We start from the raw sequence: 20,906 nt of genomic DNA on the forward strand, positions 1-20,906 counted from the left end.
AGAGGTAGTGATAGGCTTTTATACACGTGTACTACACTAAAATAAATTTTTGTAAAGAAAATCTATACTGTTTGAAATATACGACTGAGAAAATATTGCTGACTCGTTACCAAAAGTTAGGTTATTCATTGCTGATAAACGAACCTAGCCTACGTGTGAAAACCATGAAAACCCACAGGAAAAACAAAGAGTAAAGCTTTATCTTGTGCTAAACAAAAATAATGTTTCAATATACAGTACCCTGTAATTTGTATAGAAAAACTATACTGTTTAAAATATATGACTGAAAGAATATTGCCTACTTGTTACCGGAAGAGAGGCTATTCATTGCCGATAAACGAACCTTTTGTATGAAAACCTAAAAACCCACAGGTAAAATAGAAAAGAAAGCTTTAATATACCCTCTACTTTGTAAAACAAAAAATAAGGCCTTAATACTGTATACTCTTTACTTTGGAAGAAAAGCTGTACAGGTATTTGTGTATCATACCATGACTGAAAATTAAGGTTATTATTATTATCATAAGCTAAGCTACCACGCTAGTTGGAAAAGCAGGATGCTATAAGTCCAAGGGCTCCAACAGGGAAAAATAGCCCAGTGAGGAAAGGAAACAAGGAAATAAATAAACTACAAGAGAAGTAATGATCAATCCTAATAAAATATCTAAAAAACTGCAACAACATTAAATTAGATCTTTCATATATAAAATGCAAAACCTTGAAAAAAAACAAGAGGAACAGAAATATGATAGAACAGTGTACCCGAGTGTACTCTCAAGTAAGAGAACTCTAACCCAAGACAGTGGAAGGCCTTAGTACAGAGAAGAGTTGCTTATCATAGCTAAAGTAACTTCTACTCTTAACAAGTGGAAAGTAACCACTGATCAATTACATTGGAGTAGTTAACCCCCTGAGCGAAGAAAAATTGTTTGATAATCTTAGTGTTGTCAGGTGTATGAGGACAGAGGAGAATGTGGAAAGAATAGGCCAGACTATTCGGTGTACATGTAAGCAAAAGAAAAATGAGCCGTAACAAGAGAGATGGATCTAAGGTAGTACTGTCTGGCCAGTCAAAGGACCCAATAACTCTCTCATGATAGTATCTCAACGGGTGGCTGGTTCTATGGCCAACCTTCAACCTCAAAATAAGAGAAAATAATTTGATTAAAGACCAATTTGATCAATGAAAGCTTTTTTGACCCTATCTCGTTGCTGTACGAGGAGTACCTGTATAAGAATATTCTTGTTTCATTGCTCAATCACTAGTCTTTATATCCAGCAACCATCAAGTCTTTCATCACTTCAAAAGATACCATGGTCATCACTTGATATAAACAGCCAATCCTTATGAAGCTTACTTATAAATTCTTCAAACCACTCATGAAAACTATTTATGGTGTAGTTTTCCTTCGTTTTAAAACTTTAGTTATTTTGTTCAATTATCCTTTCTTTTCTTTTTTTTTGTGTGAATTTGTACGGTGGTGTTTTCTTTAACATGTTGTTTGACTGGTCAGGAAAGATGGTCGGATATGTATCCTTAGTTGGCATCCTTGTCTTGACTTAAAATATGGTTCCATACAGATACCTACTGTTGTCTTCAGTAATGATGTAACATTTGAAAAGCTCATCATAGATCATTGTACAGTACTATATTGGAGGTTACTGGGAATTTTCCCCATCGTTCATTCTTTGGGAAGTGGAACATTAATACTTTTTCAGACTTGTAATAATTGGTTTGGTACTTTAGTACACAACATGAATTTGGCATCAGCAAAAATATCTGTTGTAAGTATGCTTACAAGCTATCCAAAGACAAGATCAACTTAAAAAATCTTGAAGCTGTCTTGAATAAAATTGTATTAGTTCTTTCCAGTAAAATTTCCAGAATGGTATTAGTTATGGACAAACTACAATTGTTTATTTGCTGAATAATATATTTTAATTATAAAATAAATTTTTGAATATACTTACCCGGTGAAAATATAGCTGCAACTCTGTTGCTCGACAGACAAACTCTACGGAAAAAACTCGCCAGCGATCGCTACACAGGTTGCGGGTGTGCCCAACAGCGCCATCTGTCGACCAGATACCCAGCTCTTATGTAAACAAAGACTCAATTTTCTCCTCGTCCCACTGCGTCTCTATTGGGGAGGAAGGGAGGGTCATTTAATTCATATATTCACCGGGTAAGTATATTCAAAAATTTATTTTATAACTAAAATATCATTTTTAAATATTTAACTTAGCCGGTGAATATATAGCTGATTCACACCCAGGATGGTGGGTAGAGACCAGTAATATATGTTTACATTTTATGAGCTAAGAGTTTTTTATTTCATTTTAGAAGTTATCAAAATAACAAAAACAAAATAAATAGGTACCTGGTAAGGAAGTCGACTTGAACAATTACTCTGCCTTTTAAGTACGTCTTCCTTACGGAGCCTCGCGATCCTCTTAGGATGCTGATCGACCCGTAGGAGCTGAAGTATCAAGGGTTGCAACCCATACAACAGGACCTACCTCATCAAACCCCTAATCTAGGCGCTCTCAAGAAATGACTTTGACCACCCGCCAAATCAACCAGGATGCGAAAGGCTTCTTAGCCTTCCGGACAACCCATAAAAAATGTTATTTTCATTAGTAAAATAAATTTTTGAATATACTTACCCGATGATCATGTAGCTGTCAACTCCGTTGCCCGACAGAAATCTACGGTCGGGATACGCCAGCGATCGCTATCCAGGTGGGGGTGTACTCAACAGCGCCATCTGTGGTCAGGTACTCAAGTACTTCTTGTCAACAAGAACTCAATTTTCTCCTCGGTCCACTGGTTCTCTATGGGGAGGAAGGGCGGGTTCTTTAATTCATGATCATCGGGTAAGTATATTCAAAAATTTATTTTACTAATGAAAATAACATTTTTCAATATTAATCTTACCCGATGATCATGTAGCTGATTCACACCCAGGGTGGTGGGTGGAGACCAGCATACATGTTAACAAAGAAGCTAAGTATCCCGTATTTCATTTTATTAGTTATTCAAAATAACAAACATAAAATAAATAAGTACCTGGTAAGGAAGTCGACTTGAACCATTACTCTGCCTTTATTAAGCACGTCTTCCTTACTGAGCGTAGCGGTCCTCTTAGGATGCTGAACGACTCTTAGGTGCTGAAGTATAAAGGGCTGCAACCCATACTAAAGGACCTCATCACAACCTCTAACCTAGGCGCTTCTCAAGAAAGAATTGACCACCCGCCAAATCAACCAGGATGCGGAAGGCTTCTTAGCCGACCGTACAACCCAAAAACAACAATAAAAAGTATTCAAGAGAAAGGTTAAAAAGGTTATGGGATTATGGGAATGTAGTGGCTGAGCCCTCACCTACTACTGCACTCGCTGCTACGAATGGTCCCAGGGTGTAGCAGTTCTCGTAAAGAGACTGGACATCTTTGAGATAGAATGATGCGAACACTGACTTGCTTCTCCAATAGGTTGCATCCATAACACTCTGCAGAGAACGGTTCTGTTTGAAGGCCACTGAAGTAGCCAAAGCTCTCACTTCATGTGTCCTTACCTTCAGCAAAGCAAGGTCTTCTTCCTTCAGATGAGAATGTGCTTCTCTAATCAGAAGCCTGATGTAGTAAGAAACTGCGTTCTTAGACATTGGTAGAGAAGGCTTCTTGATAGCACACCATAAGGCTTCTGATTGTCCTCGTAAAGGTTTTGACCTTCTTAGATAGTACCTAAGAGCTCTAACTGGGCAAAGTACTCTCTCCAGTTCGTTCCCCACCAAGTTGGACAGGCTTGGGATCTCGAACGACTTAGGCCAAGGACGTGAAGGAAGCTCGTTTTTAGCCAAAAAACCGAGCTGCAAGGAACATGTAGCCGTTTCAGATGTGAAACCTATGTTCCTGCTGAAGGCGTGGATCTCACTTACTCTTTTAGCTGTTGCTAAGCACACGAGGAAAAGAGTTTTTAATGTGAGGTCCTTAAAAGAGGCTGATTGGAGCGGTTCAAATCTTGATGACATAAGGAACCTTAGGACCACGTCTAGATTCCAGCCTGGAGTGGATAACCGACGTTCCTTTGAGGTCTCAAAAGACCTAAGGAGGTCCTGTAGATCTTTGTTGGTGGAAAGATCCAAGCCTCTGTGGCGGAAAACCGCTGCCAACATACTTCTGTAACCCTTGATCGTAGGAGCTGATAGGGATCTTACGTTCCTTAGATGTAACAGGAAGTCAGCAATCTGGGTTACAGTGGTACTGGTTGAGGAAACTGCATTGGCCTTGCACCAGCTTCGGAAGACTTCCCATTTAGACTGATAGACTCTGAGAGTGGATGTCCTCCTTGCTCTGGCAATCGCTCTGGCTGCCTCCTTCGAAAAGCCTCTAGCTCTTGAGAGTCTTTCGATAGTCTGAAGGCAGTCAGACGAAGAGCGTGGAGGTTTGGGTGTACCTTCTTTACGTGAAGTTGACGCAGAAGGTCCACTCTTAGAGGAAGAGTCCTGGGAACGTCGACCAGCCATTGCAGTACCTCTGTGAACCATTCTCTCGCGGGCCAGAGGGGAGCAACCAACGTCAGCCGTGTCCCTTTGTGAGAGGCGAACTTCTGAAGTACCCTGTTGACAATCTTGAACGGCGGGAATGCATACAGGTCGAGATGGGACCAATCTAGCAGAAAGGCATCCACGTGAACTGCTGCTGGGTCTGGAATCGGAGAACAATACAAAGGGAGCCTCTTGGTCATCGAGGTAGCGAACAGATCTATGGTTGGCTGACCCCACAGGGCCCAAAGTCTGCTGCAAACATTCTTGTGAAGGGTCCACTCTGTGGGGATGACCTGACCCTTCCGGCTGAGGCGATCTGCCATGACATTCATATCGCCCTGAATGAACCTCGTTACCAGCGTGAGCTTTCGATCTTTTGACCAAATGAGGAGGTCCCTTGCGATCTCGAACAACTTCCTCGAATGAGTCCCTCCCTGCTTGGAGATGTAAGCCAAGGCTGTGGTGTTGTCGGAGTTCACCTCCACCACCTTGTTTAGCTGGAGGGACTTGAAGTTTATCAAGGCCAGATGAACCGCCAACAACTCCTTGCAATTGATGTGAAGTGTCCTTTGCTCCTGATTCCATGTTCCCGAGCATTCCTGTCCGTCCAATGTCGCACCCCAGCCCGTGTCTGATGCGTCCGAGAAGAGACGGTGGTCGGGGGTCTGAACAGCCAAAGGTAGACCTTCCTTGAGAAGAATGCTGTTCTTCCACCACGTTAGAGTAGACCTCATCTCTTCGGAAACAGGAACTGAGACCATCTCTAGCGTCATGTCCTTTATCCAGTGAGCAGCTAGATGATACTGAAGGGGGCGGAGGTGGAGTCTCCCTAACTCGATGAACAGGGCCAGCGATGAAAGTGTCCCTGTTAGACTCATCCACTGCCTGACTGAGCATCGGTTCCTTCTCAGCATGCTCTGGATGCAATCTAGGGCTTGGTTGATCCTTGGGGCCGACGGAAAAGCCCGAAAAGCTCGACTCTGAATCTCCATACCCAGGTAGACAATGGTCTGGGATGGGACGAGCTGGGACTTCTCTAAATTGACCAGGAGGCCCAGTTCCTTGGTCAGATCCATAGTCCATCTGAGATTCTCCAGACAGCGACGACTTGTGGGAGCTCTTAAAAGCCAGTCGTCTAAATAGAGGGAGGCTCTGATGTCTGCCAAGTGAAGGAATTTCGCAATATTCCTCATCAGTCTGGTAAACACAAGAGGTGCCGTGCTTAGGCCAAAGCACAGGGCTTGGAACTGGTACACAACCTTTCCAAATACGATTCTCAGGAAAGGTTGGGAGTCTGGATGGATGGGGACGTGAAAGTATGCGTCTTTCAGGTCTAACGAGACCATCCAGTCCTCCTGCCTGACCGCTGCTAGGACCGACTTCGTCGTCTCCATCGTGAACGTCTGCTTGGTGACAAAAGCATTGAGGGCACTGACGTCCAGCACCGGTCTCCAACCTCCTGTCTTCTTGGCTACCAGGAAGAGACGGTTGTAAAAGCCCGGGGATTGATGATCCCGGACTATGACCACCGCTTCCTTTTGTAGCAAGAGCGACACCTCTTGTTGCAACGCTAGCCTCTTGTCCTTCTCCTTGTAGTTGGGAGAGAGGTTGATGGGAGATGTAGCTAGAGGGGGATTGCGGCAGAACGGAATTCTGTATCCCTCCCTTAGCCACTTCACAGACTGAGCGTCTGCACCTCTGCTCTCCCAAGCTTGCCAGAAGGTCTTGAGTCTGGCTCCTACTGCTGTCTGGAGAGGAAGGCAGTCAAAACTTGCCTTTTGCGGACTTGGAACCCTTTTTGGACTTGCCACGGTGACTGTCTGCACGGGTACCTCCTCTGCTGGAGGTTCTGCCACGAAAGGGCGGGATGAACCTAGAAGCAGGTGTATCAACTGCTGCAGGGCGGAAGGGTCTAGGCACGGAAGGTAAGGTTTTAGCCTTACGTGCAGAAGAAGCCATCAGATCATGAGTATCCTTCTGGATAAGTGAGGCAGCCATCCCCTTAATCAACTCCTCCGGAAACAGACACTTAGAGAGAGGAGCAAACAACAACTCTGACTTCTGGCAAGGAGTGATACCAGCAGATAAGAAGGAGCAAAGATGTTCTCTCTTCTTGAGGACTCCTGATACATATGAAGCCGCAAGTTCACCAGACCCATCCCGAATTGCCTTGTCCATGCTAGACATGATCAGCATGGCCGAGTCCTTATCTGAAGGGGAAGTCTTCCTGCTTAAGGCTCCCAAACACCAATCGAGGAAGTTGAATATCTCGAAGGCACGAAAGACTCCCTTCAACAGATGATCAAGATCGGAAAAGGACCAGCAGATCTTCAAACGTCTCATAGCCAACCTGCGGGGAGAGTCAACCAGACTTGAGAAGTCGGCCTGGGCAGAGGCAGGAACCCCCAAGCCGGGTTCCTCTCCCGTGGCATACCAGACGCTCGACTTAGAAGCAAGCTTGGGAGGAGGAAACACAAAAGAGGTCCTTCCCAGTTGCTTCTTGGAATGCAACCAGTCCCCCATAACCCTCAAAGCTCTCCTAGATGATCTGGCGAGAACAAGCTTGGTGAAGGCAGGCGCAGCAGACTGCATGCCCAGAGCAAACTCGGAGGGAGGAGAACGAGGGGTTGCAGACACAAAATGCTCAGGATACAAGTCCCTGAACAAGGCAAGGACTTTGCGAAAGTCTAAGGAGGGTGGCGAAGACTTGTGTCCTTCAACATCAGAGTGAGGTTCATCCAGGTGAGCAGCTTCATCATCCGATACATCATCATCCGAAAGTTGAGTTGTGAGTGGCAAAGGCAGAGCAGCAAGCTGAACGGTTGAATCCTGCAGAACGGGTGCATGCATACCTGCGGGTCCAACATCATGCCTCTGCTGGACAGTCTGCGAGCTGGCAACAACACAAGCAGAGGGTTGGTGTGTGGGAGGGGCTGCGGTGGGCTGAGGAGCATGCGGTATGGTATGCAGAGCATGCTGTAAGGTATGCGGCTCATGCTGCATGGTATGCGGAGCATGCTGTAAGGTCTGCAGAGCATGCTGCATGGGCTGAGGAGAATGCCGCATAGTGCTGGAACCCGGCAACTCCTGATGCGGCAGCTCACGCATGTTAGCAGATGGTGCAGCAAGAACATGCGTCTGGCAGGGAGGACTGCGCATCGGTGGAGGAGCTCTCACAGGTGGGGTGTGGGAGCAGGCAGCCGCAGTATCTGCAGAACGCACAACCTCTGCGGGTTGTAGGATAACAGGAGAGGTGTTAACCTTCTCGGCATGATACTCCTGCATGAATGCCGCAAGCTGAGACTGCATAGTCTGCAGCATGGACCACTTAGGGTCTACTGTGGTAGGAGCAACAACAGACGGAGCAGAAGCCTGTTGAGGGACCACTCTACCTCTCTTGGGAGGTGTGCAGTCATCAGATGACTGTGGCGAGTCCGAACTGACCCAGTGGCTACACCTGGGCCGTTGGACTAGCTCGGAAGGGACCTTACGTTTGAGCGGTCGTGAGACCTTGGTCCACCGTTTCCTCCTGGAAACCTCTTCCACAGACGAGGAATGTAAGGGCTCATTCGTCTGTATGTGGATGGGACGATCCTTAACAGATACGTCCGCAACCACTGAGGATACATCCGTGCGCCGATCAAGGCCTGCCGAACCCTTTGGTCCTTCGACATTGCTTCTCCCCTGGGCTTGGGAGCTTGCAAGAGGTCCCGGACTGGGAGGACGACTGGCACGCACAGATGTACCCTCATGCGCAACACTGACACTGACACTATGCACATCACTAGCACTAACACTTCCCACTGCACTCTTCGCTTTCAGCTCTCTGACATCTGCCAAGAGCTGATTGCGGTCACTAACCAACGACTCCACCTTCTCACCGAGAGCCTGAATGGCACGCAACATATCAGCCATTGCAGGCTGAGCACTCGTAGCAGGTTCGGGAGTCACCACCACAGGGGAAGGAAAAGGTTGAGGGGCATGGGGAGAGGAAAAATCCACAGAGCGAGAAGAACTCCTCCTATCTCTCTCCTTCTCTAACCTACGTGCATATCTAAGGAATTCGTTAAAATCGAATTCCGAAAGCCCAGCACATTCCCCACATCGATCTTCCAACTGACAGGATTTACCCCTACAATTGGAACATACGGTGTGAGGATCTATAGAGGCCTTCGGAAGACGCCTAGTACAAGTCCTAACACTACAGTGCCTGTATTTAGGAACTTGGGAATGGTCAGACATCTTGAATTTAGAAGTAGTCAAGGGGGAATTCCAAAATTAAGCAAAGTTCATTAACCAATAAATCAAATTAATTCCAAAAGCTTGCTAAGCTAAGGATAAAGCTTCCTGAACAGCGAAGGCTAAACTTTAGAGCAAATACATCACCAAATCGTGAACAAAAGACTCCAAAATCAACAGCGTATCCAAGTAGGTCTTGCCGGCGGCACGACAGAGGAAAAATTGAGTTCTTGTTGACAAGAAGTACTTGAGTACCTGACCACAGATGGCGCTGTTGAGTACACCCCCACCTGGATAGCGATCGCTGGCGTATCCCGACCGTAGATTTCTGTCGGGCAACGGAGTTGACAGCTACATGATCATCGGGTAAGATTAATATTGAAAAAACAACATTTCAAGAGACAGATTAAAAGGATAAGGAATTAGGGAATTGTAGTGGTTGAGCCCTCACCCACTACTGCACTCGCTGCTACGAATGGTCCCAGTGTGTAGCAGTTCTCGTAAAGAGACTGGACATCTTTCAAGTAAAATGACGCGATCACTGACTTGCTTCTCCAATAGGTTGCGTCCATTATACTTTGCAGAGATATATTTTGCTTAAAGGCCACGGAAGTTGTTACAGCTCTAACTTCGTGCGTCTTCACCTTAAGCAAAGTTCGGTCTTCCTCACTCAGATGTGAATGAGCTTCTCGTATTAACAATCTGATAAAGTCTGACCAAGCATTCTTTGACATAGGCAAGGATGGTTTCTTAACTGAACACCATAAAGCTTCAGATTGGCCTCGTAAAGGTTTAGTACGCTTTAAATAGAACTTAAGAGCTCTAACAGGGCATAAGACTCTTTCTAGTTCATTGCCTACGATCTCCGATAAGCTGGGAATATCGAAAGATTTAGGCCAAGGCCGAGAAGGCAGCTCATTTTTGGCTAGAAAACCAAGTTGCAGCGAACAAGTGGCTTTTTCCGACGAAAATCCGATGTTCTTGCTGAAGGCATGAATCTCACTGACTCTTTTAGCCGAGGCTAAGGAAAAGAGTCTTAAGAGTGAGATCTTTCAGGGAGGCTGATTGTAACGGCTCCAACCTGTCTGACATGAGGAATCTTAGTACCACGTCTAAATTCCATCCAGGGGTAGCCAAACGACGCTCCTTGGTGGTCTCAAAAGACTTAAGGAGGTCTTGCAGATCTTTATGTTTGGAAAAATCTAAGCCTCTATGCCGGAAGACCGATGCCAACATGCTTCTGTAGCCCTTGATAGTGGGAGCTGAAAGGGATCGTCCTTTTCTCAGGTATAAGAGAAAATCAGCTATTTGAGCTACAGAGGTACTGGTCGAGGATACAGAAACTGACTTGCACCAGTCTCGGAAGACTTCCCACTTCGATTGGTAGACTCTAATGGAAGACGCTCTCCTTGCTCTAGCAATCGCACTGGCTGCTTCCTTCGAAAAGCCTCTAGCTCTCGAGAGTCTTTCGATAGTCTGAAGGCAGTCAGACGAAGAGCGTGGAGGCTTTGGAGTACCTTCTTTACGTGTGGCTGACGTAGAAGGTCTACCCTTAGAGGAAGACTTCTGGGAACGTCTACTAACCATCGAAGTATCTCGGTGAACCATTCTCTCGCGGGCCAGAGGGAAGCAACTAACGTCAACCTTGTCCCTTCGTGAGAGGCGAACTTCTGCAGTACCTTGTTGACAATCTTGAACGGTGGGAATGCGTAGAGATCCAGATGTGACCAATCTAGGAGGAAAGCATCTATATGTATTGCTGCTGGGTCCGGGACTGGAGAGCAATAGATTGGAAGCCTCTTGGTCAGCGAGGTTGCAAAGAGATCTATGGATGGTTTACCCCAAGTGGCCCAAAGTCTCTTGCACACATCCTTGTGGAGGGTCCATTCGGTTGGAATTACTTGCCCTTTCCGACTGAGACAATCTGCTATGACGTTCAAGTCGCCTTGGATGAACCTCGTTACTAGGGAGATGTCTTGACCTTTTGACCAGATGAGCAAGTCCCTTGCGATCTCGTACAACGTCAGCGAGTGGGTACCTCCTTGTTTGGAGATGTACGCCAAGGTCGTGGTGTTGTCCGAGTTAACTTCCACCACTTTGCCTCGAAGGAGAGACTTGAAGCTTTTCAAGGCCAGATGTACTGCCAACAGCTCCTTGCAGTTGATATGCATGCTCCTCTGACTCGACTTCCACAGTCCTGAGCATTCCCGACCGTCTAGTGTCGCGCCCCAGCCCACGTCCGATGCGTTCAAGAAGAGAACGTGGTTGGGAGTCTGAACAGCCAGGGGAAGACCCTCTCTTAGGTTGATATTGTCCTTCCACCAAGTCAGACAAGACTTTATCTTTTCGGAAACCGGGATCGAGACCGCTTCTAGCGTCTTGTCCTTTTTCCAGTGAAAAGCTAGATGGTATTGAAGAGGACGGAGGTGTAATCTTCCTAGTGACACAAATTGTTCCACGGATGACAGCGTCCCTACCAGACTCATCCACAGCCTGACTGAGCAGCGTTCCTTCTTCAGCATCTTCTGGATGGATAGCAGGGCTTGATCTATTCTGGGGGCTGATCGTCTTGTTGTTCAGCAACGTCCTCATCAGAGGGTTCCTCATCCGAAAACTGATGAGGAAACGGCAACGGAGTGGGCAACGTCTGGCTCGCTGAGTCCGGTCGCACTGGTGCATGCGTGACGGAGCCGGACGCAACATCATGGAACTGCTGCACAGTCTGTGAACTGTCAACAACCATGGGTGTGCGAGGAAGCACAGCGTCAACCCGAGACTCTAGACCGTCTGGGTTGTGCAGTCAACACCCTACCGGGTTGCTGAGGTTGACGCACTGCGTCAAAACAAGTCACCTCTGCTGGTTGTTGAACGTCCTGAACGTCAACAACCACCTCCGAGCGTCGCTTAACGTCAACGTGCGGCTGGCAACCCACACTGGGTCGCATCGGTGGAGGAACCACCTCAACTGGCAGACGCGAGAAGGTTACCTCAGCGTCAACAGGGCGCACAACCGACCGGTTGGAAGGTTGTTGGCCAGAAGGTTCGGCAGCTACCTTCTCCGCATTAAAGTCCTCTATCAAGGACGCAAGCTTGGACTGCATGTCTTGCAGCAAAGCCCATTTAGGGTCTACGGGAGCAGGTGCGGCAACAGACGGGGTTAGCGACTGAGGCGGTACCGCTTTCCATCCCTGAAAGCCTTGTTTATGCATGACATAATTGTACAGCAAAACTTCAAAGGCTCGAAAACAGCTGTGAAGTTGACCTGTAAAAAACTTGGAGCGTTTCCTGGCCAGGCGCCAGGGAGAGTCTACGAGATTTGAGAAGTCTATCTGGGCAGAGGCATGAACTCCCAAGCCGAGAACTTCTCTCGTGTCATATCAGACTCTCGCTCTATAAGCCAGTTTAAAAGAAGGGAAAGCAAAGGCTGTATCCCCCAAACTCCTCCTGGTGATAAACCAATCGCCTAGCCAACGTAAAGCTCTCTAGGAGAGCGAGAGAGCACTAGCTTAAAAACAACGGCTTCGAAGTAGCTAGGCCTAGTGTAAGCTCTGACGTTTAGGCGAACGAGGAGCAGCAGTTACAAAAAGATCCGGACAAAGATCTTTAAAAAAAAAAATCATGATGATTTAATTAAAGTCCATAGGGGGCTAAGCAGCTTTAGGCCCCTCTCCATCTGACAGAGTCCTCAAGGGAATATCAGTAGGAGGGGGAACAGCAACTTCCTCATCTACAGGAACCTTGTCCGATAAAAGCTGAGTCTCAAGCAAGGGAGAGACCTACCGTGATGGCAATGCTTTACAAGCAGAGTCCACACTCACTGGTGCATTAGTAGCGGACCAGAACGCAACGTCATGTAACTGCTTGACAGTCTGTGAACTGTCAACAACTGAACTGTCAACCACAACAGGTGCGTGAGGACGCACAGCGTCCACTCGAGACTGCTTTGACTGCCTAGACTGAGCAGTCAAAACAACTCTAGAATGCGGAGGTTGACGCACAGCGTCAAAACAAGTCAACTCCGATTGTTAGCGAACGTCTTGAACGTCAACAGGAGCATCAGCAAGTGGCCTAACGTCCAAATGCGGCTGAAAATCCACACGAGACCGCATCGAGTGTGGTTCTAAACAACCTGACTGACGTGACTTAGCTACGCCAACGTCAACAGGAAGCACAAAGGAACGTTAGGTTGGCTGAAAGCCAGGATATCGATGAGATAAACGGCTAGACTCAACGGACTAATCGGCAGAATAGTCTTCCATAAGGGAGGCAAGCATATTCTGCATGTCTTGCCATACAACCCATTAAGGATCAACGGAAATGGTTGTGGTAAGAGACGAGGGTAACGTCTGTGACCGCAACACTTTGCCAACAAAAAAGACTCTCGGAGTCTGTGTTACGCTTTTGTTAGGCGGCGAGCAGTTATCCGATGACTGCATAGGGTCAGAGCTGTCCTAATGGCTGTAACCAGGACGCTGGACCTGTCCTGAAAGGACTGACTTTCACTTAAGGGCTTCGAAACCTTGTGACAGGTTTCTTATGCGAAAAGCCTTCGGATGACGAGGAGAAAAAACGTCTCTCTCGTCTTATGGTAGGGGAGATCTTGGTAAGATACACCCGATACCATAGAGGGAAAACGTCTGTTCGTTGATCAAGGCCTCTCGAACCCATAAGTCGTTCGACATTACTTCTCCCCTGGGCTTGGGAGCTTGCAAGAGGTCCCGGACTAGGTGAACGACAGGCACGAACAGACGAACCCTCGGACGCAACACTGTAACACTTTGCGCATATCACTTTATCACTTCGATTTTCTGTTTTGCACTTATTTCACTGAAATCGAAACTTTTACTGATTTCTACCTGAAACACGCAATTCTACCCTTCATTAAAAGGTAGTAATTGCGAAATCAGTCGTATAATGCAAGCTCATTAATACCAGCAAAAAACAGAAAACATATTTTAAGATAAAAAATTCAGTGGCTGGGAAAGAGACTAAACACTAGTTCATATAAACTACGTTTTCAATCTCTCACCGCACATAGCCTGGGGACGAGAATAAAAAACTAAAAACGTTTTATCCTTCCTCCCCGTACAGAGACTAGGGACGAGAGTAACTCGAGAACAACGTTACCCGCTTGAACGGAACGTTTTCTCTCCTCTCTCTCCCTCCGTCTCTATCTCTCTCTCTCTTACTCTCTTGATTTCGCACCTAAGAGAAGAGCCCAATTATATTTCGTCAAAAAAACATGTTATTTGACTAAAGGAAAAAACTGAAAGGTTTTTCAAATAAAAAGTTCCTTTAAAATAGAATTTAAAACATTTAAGCTAAGAAAGAATGAACAAAACGTCAGAATCGATTTACTCTTACTGCAAAGTGAAACCGTGATACACTCTCTCTCTATCCTAACGATAGAGCGCATGTTGAACGTCCTGAACGTCAACAACTGCGTAGCATAAATAAACTAAACGTTAGTTCATCTTTGAAAACAGTAAGAAGACTATCAAAGAAAATCTTTCATAAAATATTACATTTAAAAAGTTTTAAATCCTTAGCTCTTTGAAAGCTATTTACGATATAAAGGGCTCAACGTTGATTAACTTCGGTTTCCAAGTTAGGACCGCCTACTCTCAGGAAAGGTCGCATATAAACAAAACATTAAAATTTATTTTTATATGTTTATAATAAATGGAAAGTTAATCGAAGAGGCCTAATAAAGGCGGAGAGATATAAAATATATAGAGGAAAATCTATAAATAATTTATAACGTGATAAGATAATTACTAAAAGCCTAAACACACTTCCGTCTAAGGGAAGGGTCGGCCATTTAAAAGTGAAAGAAAGTCCATACTCTCTTTGTCACCATAATTAAATCTATCCAAAATGAGTTCAAGATTTAAGATGAAGATAAAACACCTGCATTGCGAAAGCTCAAAACCAGAATATAGTACTTCACCAATATGATGTGAAAAACTCCAGTTTAGCAACAGCGAGTAAAGTACGTCTTGTCGACAGAGAGAAAATTGAGTCTTTGTTTACATAAGAGCTGGGTATCTGGTCGACAGATGGCGCTGTTGGGCACACCCGCAACCTGTGTAGCGATCGCTGGCGACTTTTTTCCGTAGAGTTTGTCTGTCGAGCAACAGAGTTGCAGCTATATATTCACCGGCTAAGTTAAATATTTTAAAAAATATTTTGTAGCAATATATTCAAATAACTGAATATACTGTATCGCCATTTATGATAGGGATTTTTCATGACACTATGGGGAATCCGAACAGAACTCTAAAAATTTATACAGCCCCAACTAAATTAGAATGTCAGGTCACTTTACCCAAGATATTCAAATATACCAAGCTGTGATTAAATGTTACTGGATATAAAGACTAGTGATGGAGCAATGAAACAACAATATTCTTATATCTACTGTAACCACAATAAAGAAACTTGTATGTAAAACAGTTCACCAGATGTTATGACGCCAAGGTCGTCTCACACTTATGATGTTCTGGTTATATCGAGATGGCATTGATAGTTATAACAACCTTGTTAAACTTTTGGGGGACTTTGCAGCTTCGCTGATGTTATACCGGTATTAAAGGATTAAAGGACGATTGTTTATATTCATGTAAGAACAGAGAAAAACATATTTTTCAGCAAAGCATAAAAAATTAAAATTTCAATCACACTAACCTACTGCTAAAGAATTTTCATCTTTACTTCCCAGTTGAGAAGGAACTGGACTATTGAAATTTAAGCTTCTCTTGATGCTTGGTGGGACCAATGAAGCCTCTGTTTCAGCTGCTTCTATATCATAATCTGCAATTAAAACAAAATTATTATGTGATATAATACAGTTTAGAGGTTTAGAAATAAATCAAATGAAAGAGAAAATGAATTTAAGATAAAATTTATCATTGCAATACTTATCTGACAGTCACAAGGTTAATATCTATGAAGTGCGTGATTCTCGACCTTGAAATAAAATACGAAAATTTTCTCAATACCCCTCCCCTCTATAATCAGCCAGCATTGCAAAAACAGTCTAGTTGTCACCAGGAACACTCAAGACTGCATCATAACAACAAAGACTTGGAAAATAATGGTAGTGTAATCCCTACTCTTACCCAGCCTATGATGTTGGTATGGTACTGATCACCTGCTTAACCTAAATAGCTACACAGAAATCACGCATTCCAGGGAATTGGTCAACTGGCAAGTTTGCAGTCGGGGCAGAGACACTCTTCTGCAGTGATAGATGAAATGAAAAGAGAAGAACCCTCAAGGATGGAGTTCCTCAATCGGGAGACTTCCAACTTCTGCCCCTGCTTATGGAACTTCCCGATGACGGTATCCCTTCTCTTAAGTATGGCATTCGCCCACAGGTTGACGACGTGGTGTGACAAGAACTCATGAGTTCGGGTACCAGTCAACAGGAATGACTCCAAAGTCTTCCTGGCCGACTCCTTCGAAAGATTGTGGGAGCGGACCATAAAGCCCAAGGATCCTAGCCATAGAACAAGCCATGAAGCAGCCTGCATGGCATACTTCACGCCTCTCTCCATGTTCAGGAGCTCAATTACCGAGAGGGAGGTCCTCAGAGAGGAGAATGTTTGAGTCGGGACACCCTTCGTTAGAGAGTCTACCGAAGGGTCGAAGGACATGGTGGAATGAGGTTCCCTTCGATCTCTTAATACAGTACTTCCTTTGTAAAACAAAAGGAAGTGGAATCCAAGGGGTCGTCCACCTCCATGCTCGCATCCAGAGTTTGGGGTAGGTCAGGGTCGTCAACTGCATCACTAAAGGGACCCACCAAAGGGGACCTTCTCTGTGCCTCAGCCAAACAAGCTTATCTTGCCACAGCATTCTTAAGTTTCGTCTTGGAGTCCTTCGATTCCCTACGCAATGGATGTTCCTCTGCGGTCTTAAGAGGGGGAAGGTGCGAGGTTTTCGAGGCTCACGACGAAACTTTGGCAATAGATGCTGAAGGCTCCTCCTCTGGAGGAGGTAAGGAAACCAGGAGTTGATCTGGAGGGCACTACCTCAATCTCTTGAGGATTAAAGGGATGGATGGTTATTTCCCTGGGTAAGCAAAAGTCCCTACTCGTCCACTGGTGGATGATATCGGCACAAGGTGGAGTTACGCCTCTCATCCTCCTTTTCTGTCTCTTAGTTATGAACTCCCTTGCCTTCACTTGAGTAAAAGGTAGGTTGGCCATATAAGAATCAGTTTGAGGACCTTCAGCACGCAATCGGGGAGGAGGTGATCTGCGCGCTTTGTCTGCCGTTTCCCTCCTTCTAGGGCCTTGACTCCAAACGGACGGACTCGACGAGGGTTCCAAGGGAATCCTCAGGGTTGCCTTGCCTGGGACAGTCAGAAGTTGTGGCGGTGAAGGAGCCACATTCAGACTTCAGCAGGGTGGTGATAAATGTGTTCACCCATGCAGGAAGTTCTGTTCCTCTAGGTAAGCCCCGGACTTCCTTAGGTATAGGAGGAGAGTGTCCCTTGGGAGGAATTCTTGAAGGAGCTCCAGTCGACGGAGGTGGTAACCTCTGAGGTAGGGGAACACGTTCTTTCGGAAGAGGAGAAAGGTTCAAACTAATGGGAACATTGGCGAACCTATTACGCGGCTCCTTGAAACCCACTGGAAAGGGTGTTGGTCTTCCGCTGGAGATGGAAGAAGCAGAAGGTTGAGGCGAAGGTGTTGGTACCGCTCTTGATCGCGGTTCCGACACATCTGCTCGTGAATTGCTCGCAAAAATCGTCAATTTGCTCATGAAATCACGAGATTCGAGTGCAAATTCGCGAGTTTCAGTGTCAATGAATGTGATTCACGAGCAGAAGTGCTCGCAACATGAGCACTGGGAGCCATACAGGAAGAGGAAGGTCTAACGCCTTCTACTGTCTCTGAGAAGCATCTACGTCTGATGAAGTAAGCAGAGAAGGCATCCAAGTAGGAACTTCTCTTACTGTTGGAGGACGTGTCGCAGCGGGACACATTTCCAAGCGTCGCATAGGCAAGCGCTTTGTAATACTCCCCAGGCGGTGAAAGGCACTGGAGGTTTAGATAGATGCCTGTCTGAGGAGTGGTCATTCTCATGATTAGGATCGGTCCGAGGTCGTTTGGAAGAAAGTCGGGTTGAGGGGTTACGCGCTGATGGACTGCGCGAGCGCTTACCTTTACCTCTAGACGAGGATCATCAAGACCTTGACCGTTAACATGCAGTTCGTAATTGTGAACGAAACCGTCTAGCTCTCGTTCGAGAACGACGTGAACGTCGGGAATGCCTATCTTGAGAATGTGTGTCGGCCTTGCGAACGAGAATGTCGTTCTCGTGAACGGTACTCTCGCAAGTGCCATTCTTGTGATCTAAATCGTAAAGATCTTCTCCGCGTGAAGAGGAACACCTTTTAGGAGAGCATGGAGACCTGAGATCTCGTGAGAGCGAGGCTCTCGAACGTGGACGCCTTCCAAAGGAAGAGTGTTCGGATCATGATGACCTACGACCCATCAGATCTTCCGATCGTCGCGAACAGCAATCAGATGAAGAGTGTCCAGAAAGGCGAGGCGATGACGATGTTCGTCCTTTAGTGCTGGTGGTGGTAGAAAAGCTGATCCCAGAAGATCTACACTTGCAACCTACAGGTTCCTGTGAGGAGAAACAGAGGGTTGAGGTTTACAGAACGACGAGGTTCCAGGATGGCGAGAGGGTTCGTCGTCAGCAGGAGGCCGCTGGAGAGGCAAACGCGAGCGATCACCTCGTCCGCACGTGGAAGGGCCAGGAAAAGGCGAAAGACGGACCTCGCACAGTTCTAGTGTTAGATGTCGACGGGTCAGGAGGGGCCTTTCCTAGCATACGCAGAAGAAGGCACAGCAGCTCCTCCTTCAAAGGGGGTCCCAAAATCCCTAAGGTCAACAACACTTGCAAAAGATCTGAAAGGGAGAATGGCTCCTCACCTGCTGGAGGTGAAGTTGCTCCTCTAGGGGAAGCAACAACCACCCCAGTACCCCGGGGTTGCCAAGGAGTTAGTCGGTCTACGCTCATACTAGATTGTCCCTAGGAAGAGCACAAGCGAGAAGGAGCTTTTGAAAGAGATTTGGGGGTGCGAGACGAAAAAAAAAACGCGCTTTCCTCGGCCCTGATGGAGAAAAATCACGCTTCGCCTTCTTCATCCTACACCGGCCAAATTTTTTCATTGGGAGGCAGGCCCCTCGCAACACACTGCACAGGGCGAACCCTGCTCACAGCAATACCCTCTGCAGGAAGGACAGAGAGTGCGGGTCGGTCTCCAACTAAGACATGAAAGTACTGCATGCGGCACCCTCGTGCACTGGGCAGGTCCACAAGAAGGCAATCGTAGAGAGAACACACACACCTAAAATAGAGAAAGCAAATCAAAAAGTACAAGGACAGTCGGGGAGAGCGAGGACACGTCTGATCTCTACCAAGCCAAAAGAAAATAGGGGCATCTCTCACTGCTATGAGAGGATATATAGAGGCAGCTGGGTAACCTCCCAGCCTTCCCGCTCAAGCGGTTAGGCAGGGTTGCCACTTCGCAATTAAAGTCTAATGGCTACCTTCCAGCTCTGCCAAAAGATAATCCAAATAAATGATGGAAGGTTTGATAGCATAGGAACGAATATATATAAATACATTAAGAATGTTTTCATATATATAGAAAGAAAAAACACAAGTTAAAAATACAAAGACTGATGGCAGTTCAAAATAGGCAAGGACGAAGTGCAGTAACAACCGACCTCCCTCTGAGCCAAAAGCAAAGTGAAGCCATCACAAGTGTGTGGGTGAGAGGGGGTAGCTAGCTATCCCCCTACCCACCGCTAAATTCTAATGGCATATCCATTCCTTGAAAGTAATAACCCCCTATGGATAGCATAGGTTTATATTCCATTTACGGAACAAATAGCCTTGCGAGGTTATGACTTGCTAGACCATTGTGTCCTGAGGGCATGATGTTGTGAGCCATCTTGCATTTCAGCTGGGAGGAGCAATTTTACAGTACTCAATTTTAAAATCTATTAAAGACCAACTGGCCTGATATTTAAAAATTTTCCTTTACTTCTGCTCACCTTTGTTCCTATTGCTCTGGTGTAAGAACGAGCGCAGCGGCAGACCCTGTCCCTTTGGGAATTCCTTTGGGGGGAACCAAGAAACTAGCTTCAGCTACGTTTCACACGTAACACTCAATGCTGACCTTCAACTTGAGCTCTGCTCGTTGACGAGAGCATAGAACGGTGCCCGAAGTTCCATCTCCTGTTTAACAACTTCCCCTTCTAAGGGAGTTACTCTTCATCACCTACTGTCCAGCAATCTCCGCACTTACAGGGAGAATTGCTGACAGTGACAACAGAGGTTGCTCATCTTTCCCATCTGCGGGAGAGACGGTCTTCACCTGATGGGTTTCCCTCCAGAGGATTCCTCTGACGGAATTGGATCTGTCCATTCCCTGCAATGTTCTTCAGAGCTTGACTGTTTTAAGAGCAATTTCCCTTGGGGTCTTTACCACGGGACTAGCAGGGGGATAGCTACAGGAGGGAGAAATTTATATAAAGAGCTCAAGGTCTGTATCATTACATAAAATGTAAATTGCTTTCAAATCTGTCATTTGTTCCGTCACTAAATACACACAATTTGGCTCTTTATAGAGCAGACTCACCCTCAGGTGAGTGGAAGTCCTAATTAACGGGATAGTTTTTTAACTGAAATGTTCCTCCGTGATACGCACAAGCTTATAGAAGACACACCCTGACACCTCGCTAAACTTCAGTGCATACGCTCGCATTGGAAGCCTAAGCAGCCCGTGTGATTGTGTGATAACTAAGCACTGTGACTTATCCCGGTAAGAATTCTTGGAGTCCTAGGATTTCCTTGAACAAACCAATCGACATGGCCCATTTCCCACCTCGCTAGAGGATATGGGGATGTAACAAATACTGTATATGAACATATATCAGGTGACACAAGGGAAATGGTTATCACCAGCAGACAGGGGAGGAAGCTTGCAGCATACCGTTAGTGTTGTGCCCCAAGAGAGGGGAAGATGAAAGAAAAAAAGATGCCAGTCACTCATACGGTAAATGTTTTTTTATTATGACTGGCAGAA

The 20,906-nt window shown here is 46.0% G+C and overlaps 2 protein-coding genes across 2 annotated transcripts in view; both read right to left on the bottom strand.

Moving 5' to 3' along the window:
• LOC137616579 (zinc finger protein OZF-like) overlaps nucleotides 1-20,906 on the bottom strand; it is a 243,865-nt gene that overhangs the window by 102,073 nt on the left and 120,886 nt on the right. The gene's annotated exons all lie outside the window — the stretch shown is intronic.
• Nucleotides 1-20,906, bottom strand: part of LOC137616742 (chromosome transmission fidelity protein 18 homolog) — a 120,481-nt gene that overhangs the window by 90,657 nt on the left and 8,918 nt on the right. The window contains exon 2 of the mRNA XM_068346743.1: nucleotides 15,476-15,601. Within this exon, the coding sequence (XP_068202844.1) occupies nucleotides 15,476-15,601 (126 nt within the window). The remainder of the gene's footprint in view (nucleotides 1-15,475; nucleotides 15,602-20,906) is intronic.

Source organism: Palaemon carinicauda, chromosome 22 (genome assembly GCF_036898095.1).
Source record: "Palaemon carinicauda isolate YSFRI2023 chromosome 22, ASM3689809v2, whole genome shotgun sequence".
NCBI lineage: Eukaryota > Metazoa > Arthropoda > Malacostraca > Decapoda > Palaemonidae > Palaemon > Palaemon carinicauda.